Source organism: Hippocampus comes, unplaced genomic scaffold, assembly GCF_001891065.2.
Source record: "Hippocampus comes isolate QL1 unplaced genomic scaffold, H_comes_QL1_v1.1 scaffold199, whole genome shotgun sequence".
Taxonomy (NCBI): Eukaryota; Metazoa; Chordata; class Actinopteri; order Syngnathiformes; family Syngnathidae; genus Hippocampus; species Hippocampus comes.
In genome coordinates this window covers 599,291-611,340 of record NW_017805372.1, presented here as the reverse complement: position 1 = coordinate 611,340, position 12,050 = coordinate 599,291, and the positions used below count along the sequence as shown (strand labels likewise).

At 42.0% G+C, this 12,050-nt stretch overlaps 1 protein-coding gene across 4 annotated transcripts; it reads right to left on the bottom strand.

Moving 5' to 3' along the window:
* Positions 1–1,396: 1,396 nt before the first annotated feature.
* On the bottom strand, positions 1,397–10,305 carry urm1 (ubiquitin related modifier 1). 4 transcript variants are annotated; one of them, XM_019872043.1, is made up of 6 exons: positions 10,216–10,305; positions 9,824–9,894; positions 4,697–4,778; positions 2,845–2,893; positions 2,195–2,287; positions 1,397–2,158 (listed from the first exon to the last, which is right to left on the bottom strand). In XM_019872043.1, exons 1-5 carry the CDS (start codon positions 10,248–10,250, stop codon positions 2,219–2,221), a joined length of 306 nt encoding a protein of 101 aa, XP_019727602.1. In that variant the 5' UTR covers positions 10,251–10,305; the 3' UTR covers positions 1,397–2,158; positions 2,195–2,218. The 4 variants fall into 4 exon arrangements, with proteins under 4 accessions (XP_019727602.1, XP_019727604.1, XP_019727605.1 ...); XM_019872045.1 differs by having other exon boundaries at positions 1,397–2,179; positions 2,216–2,287; XM_019872046.1 differs by having other exon boundaries at positions 1,397–2,175; positions 2,216–2,287.
* Between the last annotated feature and the right edge of the window lie 1,745 nt (positions 10,306–12,050).

Below are 12,050 nucleotides of genomic sequence, written 5' to 3'. Positions count from 1 at the left end.
TGCCAAACTGTTAAAAAGAATCGAGGCGGCTACAGTGAAAGAGGAAATGAACTCCCTCCCCTCTTGGAAAATCAAACAAATCATCTTTGTGAAGGCCTCGTTTTAAAAGTCTCTCTTTTTAGTCTCCAGTGGGGCCCCTCGCATACTCATTAGCATTCCCTTTCCAGTTTATTCACGGACGCTTACCCGTTGCAAAATGGGACTTTACAGGCGAGATTGGGGGGGTTGCGGGGGGGGGGGGTGTTTAGGTCGCCAGGGGCGCTCGTAGGAGAGGGCAAGCCCTAGGCGACACCTCGACCTCCCGCAGTGATCCTGGAAAACACACACACACACACACACACACACACACACACACACACACACACACACACGCACACGCACGTGTCTTGGGTGGCTCAGCAGCAGGCCTTTGGCAGGCTTAAAATGTCCCTCAGGTGATCATAAAATACATTTAAAAACATCAGTATGTAAAATTATAAGAGAAAAATATGTGGATAAGATTTTTAAAAAACAGTTTTCAGTCAAATTCATGTATTAATAATTTTTTTTTCAAATTAATAAAAGATTTGGCAAGGGCAAGGCCTTGCAAGTAAACACAAATTGCATTGTTTGTGAGCCTTTAAATGTATTCATACAGACAAGTAGTACATGATCACATGATAAATATATAATTTTTTTTTTACTTAAATTAATAGGCACCACTTATTATACCGTCAGAAAACCGTATTAATAGACCATTCATTAAGGTGAAGTTTTTTTTTTTTAAAGAGAGGGAGAGAGATAATTTTAATTAGGTAACTAAAAGAAATTATATTCAGTTTAAAATGATGACAGAAGAAGGGCAACATGGATTTTAATACAGCGTTCATGGTCTTGCGTGGAATAATACGAAACACAGTGTGGTTACACAGGTTACAGGAAATAAAGAAGGTAGGTTCAGAACTTGGAAAAAAGAGAATGCGAAAAATCAATAAAACAAAGAGCTAAATACTGTTGATGGAATCACCTTGTGTGGATACTGTACATACATGTGTGTGGGGAATGACATGCTCGGGATGAGAACAAACACATGTTGTATGTTAAGGTTCAAATTTGATTTCAATAAAATAAAAAAAAATAAAAAACAGAAGCAAACTGAACATTGTTATGAGGATGTATTGTATGGAGCTGGTTTTGTGTTCATTTAGTGGGCAATGGCCCATATGAGAAACAGCATCACAGACACAGCATTCCTTCCACTAGTAGTTCAGGCTACAGCCTGAAATAAAAACATAACTAAAATAAAGAAGCCAACATAAAAATTTAAAAAAAGAAAGAAAAAAAGAATATTGTAGAGGTGGAAGGAATCACAAAATGAGTATCTCAACATTGTTATGCTGTAGATGTTTTTTTTTTTTTTTGTAAAATGAGCTTTGGCATGATGCAAATGATAAAATTACATAAAGAAAAACCCGTAACATTTTATTGTGTTTGTGGCAATATTTTTAAAATGCTTTGGGGAAAAACCTAAAATTATTTCAATCTCTGGTGTGGACGGTTTTGTATGGAGGTGGGTGTGCGTTCATTGATTGATGAATGCACCCTTGTGATAATAGCAGAAGCAACATTCCCATCGCTATGTAGTGAGCATTATTGTATGAAAAGGAAAGTGTTGTAATTGTGTGACTAATATATATATTTTTTAAATAAAGACAACATAAGAAAAATGACTGCAAGATTACGATTGGAAGTTTTGACATGGGGATGGAGTGAATAGGTAAATGGCAGACTTATGAAAACAGAAACAACATTCTCCCTGCTGGTAAAGCTTTATTTTAAAACAACAACAACAAAAAATTTCAATTTTACAGTTACAAAATATAAACACATATTGTAAAAAGACAGGAAATATGAATAATAGTTGGGGTGGGGGGAGACACTGTTGTGTGATATTCTGATGATTAACAGTGTTGCCATGACTCCTGCCCAGTTCATTTATATTCAAAAACAAATCGGAAAAAAAGTCTTCCAATTTTAGAAAATTCTTCTCGAATTGCTCGGTAGCCGTCTATGAGAAGCCCTCTGGCTCCTACGGACCATCCATCACCTTGGCCGTCTGACGTGTCATCCAATGGGGTTCAGCTTTGTTGGGATGTGAATGAGGGATGCACGGTCTAATTGTGTGTGTGTGTGTGTGTGTGTATGTGTGTGTGTGTGTGTGTGTGTGTGTGTGTGTATTCTATCCTCCATGCAGAGTGGAAATAAACACAACGTTGTCTCGCTCTTGCAGGCGGTAGTCCAACTCGCCCTGGAGGCCCCACAACACAACACAGGAAACATCCTTGTGTCAATACAAACATACTCTCCATGAATGGGATTTGTGCACACTGAAGCCGATCAGAGGAGTGTGTGTGTGCATGGACGTGTGTATGTGTGTGCGTGTGCATGTGTGTGTGTGTGTACAAGGTCAGGCATCAAATGTGGTCGACCTACAGGGATCACAATGAAAGCCTTCCGCCAATGTACAGATTAGCCTTTGTGCTCATCTTCTAATTGTGACACGCGCATACTGTGAGGAGCCATGCAATACACAAAACGGAGGCTATTTACCCCCACCCCCACCCCTACCCCTCCAATAACGGGCATATTAAATATGTATTATGAAGATTTGGTGGTTAAATGTTTTGAGATTTTTTTTCCCCAAATAAAAGTTCCTTTGAAGTTGTATTTGGTTTTTGCCTCATATGGAGGGTCACGACAAGTGCTCTGGCGGGGCCACACATGGCCCGCGGGCCGGACATTTGTTGCCTCGGCCCTGGAGAACAACCAGACGTGAGGAAAGGCTACAAATATGGCAGTGCTCACCATTAGCTCCCAGTCAGCATCATTGATCAGCACCAAGATCCCAGGTCTCCTATAAAAGGATGATGGCCATCCGTGGTGGTGGGGGAAAGGGAGTAATAAAACAGACAGGTAAAGCGGGGGGATCATAATATACATAAATGTGTGCAAAAGTCACACAGTACTGTACTGTAAAAATGCACAGTCGAAAATGAAATACAGTATGGACATTAAAAAAAAAAATGCTGCACATGCATAAAAAAAGCGTAAAAATCAAAATCTTTTCATTTTAAAATCTGATAGTTGTTCACATTATTTTACATATATTGAATATGTGTTTTAATGCTATTGCAGATTTTTTCCCCACCAATTTATTTTATTAAACACATTGGGGTGGTGCATGTAAAACACTCCACAAAAAAAAAAACAATTTTAAAATTGGATTCATGACTCTTTGTTTGAGGAATGTTTCATAATTATTTTAAGGCTATTTGAGCATTTTTTATGATATTTTACTGAGGCACGTGCATGCAGATAAATGTGAGCATTTCGTGTAACAATTTTCTACATTCTGAAAACAGGTGATGAAAAATATGAGCGTGCAAAAAAAATAAAAGAAAATGTTGGGGGAAAAAAAAAATCATGATTTTTTAAAAAAAATAATATCATGGCTGGATGGATGTTACTTTATTTTGTGAATAATTACTGATTATTTTAATGCTTTTGTCTGCCTTTTGGGGGAGTGTGGATGAAAATATATCCATAAAACGTGACAATATTAGAAAAATATACGAGAAAGACAACTCCCCTCCATCCCCCAACTCAACTTAGGGAACCCCCCCCCCACCCCCCACGGAGCTCCTTTTCCTTGCATGTGTGTGGTCTGCTTTTTGTGGTGTGTAACACAAGAAACACGGGCTACAGAGCTGAAGCAGGAAACACAAATGAGCGCAGTGGAACCTCCAAAGTTGAACACGATCTGTTCAGTGACGCTCGTCTATTTCCGGTTGTTCTCATTTCCAAATTAGTTTTCCCATTGAAAATCACGCAAACTTCCTTTTAGCGCTGTCATCATTGCAAAGGTTTTTTTAGTCATCAATGTGTTAAGTACCAACAAAACTGATGAAGACATGATGTCAACATTAATAATCTATAAAGGCATGCGTACAGTCTTTACATGCGCAGGTATATTACAGTGAAATTAGTACTGTAGAATAATACGGTGTGTGCATGTGTGTATATATCTATATACATGTATATATAAAATTTAAAACACGAATATTACGTACATCTTTTTTCCGATAGTGTGAATTTTCTGCCTCCGAGTTCCCTGTCATTCTTGGTTTTTCCCCATCCTTCTTCTTCGATGAAATTTAATGGAGGCGGGTAAATACGGAGATTATGAAGAAAATCAAAATGTCAGTCGAAATTAATGGAGAGCCAGGAGCGCCATGAACCTCCTGATGAGGCTTTTAAACAAGTGTAGGAGAGGAGGGGGAGGTGAGCGGTCATGATGGACACATGACACATGTGCTCCATTTGTGTGTGTGTGTGTGTGTGTGTGTGTGTGTGTGTATATGTCATGTGTGTCAATTGGCTATTAAAATACAGAAGAACAACAAAGAGTGTAAAAAGGATCACAAGATTGTCGTCGCAGTTGTAAAAATGCCCCGACGAATGGAGACAATACACACGCGTAGGTCTAATGAAGCAGGTTTATAGGTGGGCGGCTCAATTCCGTGGTCAGGTGATGCTATAAATAGCGGTCCGCAAAGGCAGGCCGTAAAAGTCAGCCAGCAATCTCGAATAATGGAATTTTTTTTCTTACCAGCTTCCGAGGAACAGTATAGCGACAATAAGGGAGGAGGACACTCACACGGAGTCGCCCTGGACAAAGAGCTCGGGCCGCTCCTTGAGCAGGTTGTGTCGGATCCACATAAGCAGCTGCGGAATGTCCCCTGCAAAAAAAAAAAAAAAAAAAAAAAAGGCAGACAACGGAGGTCAGGGGTGAGAGGTCAAGGTGCGTGCTTTCCAAGCCCCCTGGTCGATGTGACGCGACAGGACAGAGGCACCAGGCGGGACGTGGCTGCATGTATATGTATGAGTTCATGTGTTGGCGTTGAGGAGCTGGGGGGGGGGGGGGGGGGGGGGGGGGGGTTAATGTCAATGGCCAAGGGCGACATTGATCACCTTGCTCGGACGAGAATAGAATAGATGAGGCTTTAGTCATCCCACAATGGGGAGATTTCTGTTTGAGAGCAACTAAGTGGACAGCGGCAGCACGTAGGAATAATCGAGAATTACACCGGCAATAATATCAATGTACATATTTACAACATCGGTGCGACCAAGAAAAAGAGCAGCTGTGTATGTGGCCAGTGTACTTGATGAAGCAATACGACTGAATGCGAACAGCAGAGAGGAGAGTCAGCAGCATTGGACGTAGCAAAAGAAAGAAAAAAAAAAAAGAAAAGGAACGGCACTGGATAGTTCGTGGTTGAGAATGAAATAAACACAGGCAACAGTAAATTTCGCCGTAGCTACACAACGATACATAAATACATACATCCATATAATACATTGAGCAACACTAACTATCAGTAGTTAATGGACGACTATTCATGAATAAATCAAAATTCTACTGTATTCACAACATGAACAGCAGCAACAATAGTCAGTCATGTTCTATGTCCCAAAAAAAAAAAACGATATAGGTATCAGGAAATAGTACTGTACAGTATGCCACGGACGGAAAACATTTATTTTTTAAACAAATGCCCCAAATTATTTTAAAAAGGACTAATGAAATTAAAATTGCATTTTTTTTGCCATACACCTGGTTCTAGGTGACCACCCCCCCAATTGCACCGAAGAGTTGTGCCCCCCCCGCTACCATTTTAGTTGCTCATCCCTGCTCTATGCAAGACGTGAATGGCAACTGTAAACGAGAACATTGCCATTTAAATAGTCTTATACCCTGTAGAAGCGGGCGAGAACAAATAAACCCCAGCGCTTCTCAATACAATGCTGAAAGCAGTTGTACGCATGAATCTGCAGCCATGTACACATCATATCTGCGTACGGATGCTTATGTAAGCTTGATTGTTTCCCTCGCTGCAAAGTCAAAGGCGTCCGAGCTTGACCGTTGCCGTGCCTGGCACTAAATGAGCGTGACCTCGTCTGCGGCGACGCTGACCCCGTCGACAAAAGGGCTAAGCCGCGCTCAGACCGGGCGACAATGAGCACTTTTAGGATAAATACAACACCCCCGCATCCACCCACTCCCCGCTAAACACGATCGCACAATGAATATATTAGCTTGATGTTAAATGTGTGTATGTGTTTTCTTTTTCAAAATAACCACAATCGAGTGTAAGTGCATGATCTGTAAAGTTACATCCAACAACACCGAAATGAAATTTTTCCAATACTGTATATGGGCATTATGTCTTTTGTATATATATATATATATATGCTAGCACTGTTATATATATATATATATATATATATATAAAAAATTTGTTTAGAATTGCATGAGGGGCCGGATCGAGTGTTCTCGCAGGCTGAATGTGGCCCATGGGCCATAGGTTGCCCACCACTCCGATCTTAGACCCTGTCACAAGCTCACAGGAAAACTAGCAGAGAGGACGAAATAAAAGAAGGGAGAGAGGGAGCGGAAAAGTGGGGATGTATGAGGTGAAGCGAGGTCGGATGAAGCTGTGACGCAGCAGCAATGAAAGGCAAAAATCACAGCTCCATAAAACGATTCCAAATGATTAACAATGACGGGGAAATCCTTCTTTAAAACCGACAAAATGTTGCAATTTATTCCTCCCTTTCTCATGACAGTTAACCATCAATAAAATGTTCCTTTTGAGGGGGGGGGTGGGGGGGGGGGGGTGATACCATTAAAATTTGCACAAGTGTAAAAACAGGACCAAAAACAAACAAAATAAAATGTCGGCAGCGGTCAGGCAAAAATGGAGCGAATGTGATTTGCAGCGCTACCTGCCAAGTTCAAATTGCATGCGTGCATGCGTGCGTGTGTGCTCACGAGCTTATTTTAACGTGTGAAAACACACTCACATCGTGATACTTCTGCCGTATAGCGCTGCAGTGAAAATGAACATTACTCACATAGGTTCATTCTACATGTGTAGAACGTCTCACACACACACACACACACACACACACACACACACACACATACTTACTGTAGATCCACCGAACCGACTGTATGTCCACCTCCACTGCAAGGACATTTTCTGCAGGCCCGATTCCGCGTTTTGACTGACACAATCAGCGAGCCACTCAATTTACAATATCTTTGCAACTACTGTATATCGATGCACCTCAACATAGTCAAAATATCCAAGAAAGCCTCAAGCACCATATGATGCGCTACAATGCTATCAAACATGTTTTGAAAATAACCAGTCTCTGGAACAAAAACAAACAAAAAAAATTGAACATCAGTCTTTTTTTTTTGTTTTGTTTTGTTTTTGTTTTTTTAAAGGTGGAATTTTTGATACAGCCGACTGGATTGAAGGTGTCCCTAATGCGACACGCACACACACATACACACACACCTGCAGGGCTAAAAACAGAAGTAATCAGCAGAAAAGTCATAACTCCTTTGCAGTGCTGACCACCTTTCTCCTTTTTTCGTCGCTTTCTCCGCTATCGACTGTATGTGCTTTTCTCCATCATTACCCCTTGCCCCCATTCTGCTTTTGCTTTTCATTTACCCCCCGCCCCCACCTTCTCCCCAATAAAACCTGTTCTCCTCCTCCCGCAAACAGGAAGACGCGGCCATCATTCAAACTGTGGCCGAAAATAGAAACAGTCCATCGGGGGGGTACGTGGGGGCGGGGGGGAGGCTTTTAATGGCGTCATGCTAAAGGCTGCTAGTTCAGATTGAACAAGAAAAAGGACCTGGATGTAGAGTGAACGTATGTGGTGCGGCTACGAGTAAAGGTGAGCACAGGGGGAAGAACAAGGACGTCGTCATCGTCGCCGGGAATGAACGCCGATGAAACAAAATGGAACAGGAGCGACGGCGAGAAAAGGGTGGAACGTGCGTCACGTCCTCGCGGTGCACCTTGGGTTTTCGCCGCTGCGTGGCTGCCGGGAAGGGGATGTGACCGACTGAGGGGAGGGAAAAGGCGCCATTTTGACAGTGATTCAAAACCGCCAATTCAGTTTTTTTTTGTTCTTTTGTGGGTGCCCATTTGCTGCCCTTTTTTTTTGGGGGGGGGGGTTTCTGAGAAACGGCGAGACCCCCAGACCGTTGGGGGTTTTCGCTACCGTGTGTGTGTGTGTGTGTGTGTGTGTGTGTGTGTGTGTGTGTGTGTGTGTGAGAGACTCGAGAGAGGAGAGTGGGGGCGGGATCTTTCAGTCGAGGGTCATCAATCACCGGCTGGGGTCACAGAGAAATAAGAAGGATTCAGAAGCAATTATATAGGCCCTAACAACCCTCCGCCCCCTCAAACCCCAACACATCCACCCTCACAAACATACACCAGATAATTATTAAAATTAGGCTGGAGCCGTATGGTTATTGAGCGTAAACGATGCATATGTGGTGGAAACGGGAGGTGAAAAAGAGCACCTGCACAATAAGATAACACAAGCGCTGCATCAAATCTGTCTTTCCAAAGATAATACTCCTCTGTTTTGATTGGTGGTGTCACAGAGGTGTTCATGAAGAATGCGTTTATTATAAAGTGAATTTATTTCAGCAGTTGGGTTAAAAAGTGAAATTCATACACGGATTCATTCAACACATGACAATAATGCCTTTGCAATTTCTATCAAAAGTCCTTTTGATTGTTTCTTACGCAATATTCAAATTTCTTGAGAAGGTGTTTTGCAAGGGTGTTTTTGAACTGAACCGCCGCGAGCATGTTAACATTTATAGATGTGAGTCGGATATTCCACACGAAAGCATAAGTACACATGGGTGGTGTGCTGTGGTGCAGTCAGGTCATATCTCCTTTAACATTCCCTTCTCTGGTCAACTTTTGTGTCGTCGTCACCGCGGTAACTCGGGCGTCACGGCCGGTCGTCTTTTGTTTGGTCCAAAACCAATACGACACTTATTTCTCCCTCATTCATTTCAACCTCTGAGGAAACTACTTTTTAACCCTGCTTGCTAATGAGCAAGGTCCTGACTTTAGTGTGAGGGAATTCCCGCTGGCAAATGATTTTTTTTTTCTTCTCTTTTGTTTTCCTCAAGATCTGAGCGGCTACAAATGAAAAATATAATAAAATAAGAGGACTAGGAGGATGAACCCTAATTGCACTCTTGTAAAGGCCCAGAAGCCCTTTGAGCCTCCTTTACTGCCTCTTTTACTGCCTCCGTTCACACTCGGGCACCACTCGTGTCGGACAATAGGAGGAAGAACCTGAGAGCCACGTAAGGGGAAGACAGATATGGGAAATATACCCGTGATGCTTTCTAGTTGATATATGTTTTCGATGAGTAACACACTGACATAAAAACCGAGAGGGCATGTGAGCAAGTAATCACTGAATCAAATCAAATCCAATCATTGCTGAAAATGTACCGTTCTTGAATCGTATTGCACCCCATGTACCGAGATGTGTATTGAATAACCTTTACTTGGAGAGATGCACAGGGCTACCTGAAAGGATTATTGACATTTAACAACAACCCAGTACAATGACGATTAAGATGACTCTAATCGTGTACGGTGGGTTGTGTATAATCCGCAAGTAATTGACAACCCTCTAAAAAGGTTTATAACTGCCTATCAATGCAACAAGATGGTGGCAAAGCACTACTTTGGCATTAAATAAGCCTATGGCCTGAGTCAATAATGCACCTTCCTTCCTTGACACCTTTGGTCAGAGCACATAAACAGAGAATAGGTAAAAAAAAAAAATCCAATTAAAAAATGTGTTTAATGCAATTGCAATAACAATCCTGACTTGTCTCACAAAGACAACAAATCTGTTCAATGTGTCATGAGATACTCACAAGGTTCTGCATTGGTTGGAAGAGTGACATGATGATCCTTCACACCATCAAAAAGAAGCTCTGCTCCTCCACTGAAAACAGAAAAGAAAGAATCATTTCATGACAGCATGTTCGAAATCCCAACAGAGTATATTTACACGCATCTAAAAAATTCTACCAAGCATACCTCCTATTTCTAACACAGCGCTGACAGACGCAGCACAAAGCTAAAAACACAGCTAACTTAAGGCTAGCTGCTCCACTGGATTACGCTTTCTTAAACTACACGGCACAGTAAAGACTGAACGTAAAAACACTCGACCAATCACGTGGTGTCGTATCGTCCCACTGAATGAATGCTGGAAAACGTTTGACGACCCAGCGAGCAGTCGCGAGGGGTTTAAATCACCTACCCAAACTCCAAATGAATAGCCATGGGTGCAGCCATCTTGTCGGCACATGCAGGAAGTGGTGTATGGGGTAGCAGGAAGTGACGTAATGAACAGTTTCCGCTTGACCAAAAGGTTTGGAAAGTGATTATTTTAAAATTGAAAAGAAAAAGATGGGTCTGTCAGATGTCTGTCTATCTATCTATCTCTATCTCTATCTCTCTCTCTCTCTCTCTCTCTCTCTCTCTCTCTCTCTATATATATATCTATTCGTTTATTAGTTTATTCATTGTAAACACACGTTTGTAAACACAACCTCACAGTTCTCATATTAACTTCAAACTTGTTCTACTATTATTGTTAGTCAAAAGAGTATTTATTATGATTTGTTTATATTAATTATGGGATGAAATTACTAATCATTTTTGTGATATAATATATTTCCAAACAAAATGTCACATACTGTAATATACAAAACGTATCCTAATTTGACCTTTGTTATCTGTTATTTTGGATCGAAAAGTAGTTGCCGAACAGTGTCAAAACCTTTTCAGAAGCAAAGTATGACATGGCTGTGTGAATCTACATCTGTCTCTCCCTCTTTATATAGATGCTCAGTCATACTGGTGACAGTTCTGATCCCACTATATAGGATACTGGGGTACAAAGTGGGTGTGGGCGTGCGTGTGCTATGGGGTCGGTCAGAGGTTTGAATTGCAAATCGTCCTGCCTTCTGTTGGCGTCCAAGCCTTCGCAGGCTCTTTCCTCCCCTGTATTCATGTGTTAATGAGAAGTCAGCGCAGGGCCACATAGACAGATCGACCAGGGGCCTGGCAGGGGCCAGAGGGGGGCCAAGGGGGCGGACATGTGTGGGAAATTGAGAGGAGCCCGATGATGGCGTGGTGGTTTTGGTATTAATGAAGACATGATAAGTATCTATGCTGGTGAATTTTGTGTTATATTCATATCGACTTCACGGTTACGGGTTGAATTATCCAGGAAGGATGACCCCCTGCGTCCCACCACAACTGCCATGGGTGCCACCTCGTGTTTGCTAAGCTGCCGTGAAGTTTAGGAATAGTGGACACAAATGACTAACTTTAGTCAATTAACTTTGGATCATGTTCCCAAAAACAACAGTTGGGGTGGGGAGTGGCAATTAACTTTGGATCATGTTCCCAAAAACAACAGTGGGGGTGGGGGGTCCGGGTATGAGATTAGGGGATGGCGGTTGGCTGTCTGACTGCCTTGCTGGATGGCTGGCAGACGGGTCTGTAAGATCATGTGTCTGTTTCAATAAGGAACATAAAGAGCTGAAATGAACACGTTCCAAGATATCAAGCAGAGAGAATCCTCTTAGTGATGACATCCATAACATGTTACGCCTATGGAACTGTATGGGCGGCGGAGACAAAGAGCGGAGCCGATGATGATTTTCCTATTGTGGCAGATGGCGCGGCGGCGGGCCGTTTCATTCCATTGTGCTGGCTTCTGTGGTTTCTTTTTCGGTGCTACATCGCAGATGCCATCAGTTAGTCTGATTAGATGTCTGTAAGGCAATTGTAAGACGACGAGTCTCGCTTTTATCAAAGGTTCTAAAGAGACGAGAGTGTCAGATTTGAATGGATCGATCAAACTTTGCCTTTAAATCTCCCTTGATGAGGAACCGTTGAAAGCTATGAAATTGAGGAGTTACATGGTTGCTTAATACAGCGGTCCCCAACTTTTCTGGCGCAATATTTTGATGAACCTGCATAAAAACAATAAACAGTTGTTCTACAAATGCAGTTGTTCAACAATAAACAATGGTTAGTCCCAAACGTGTCTCTCCAATGAGCCCGGCACATCACAGGGTTTTC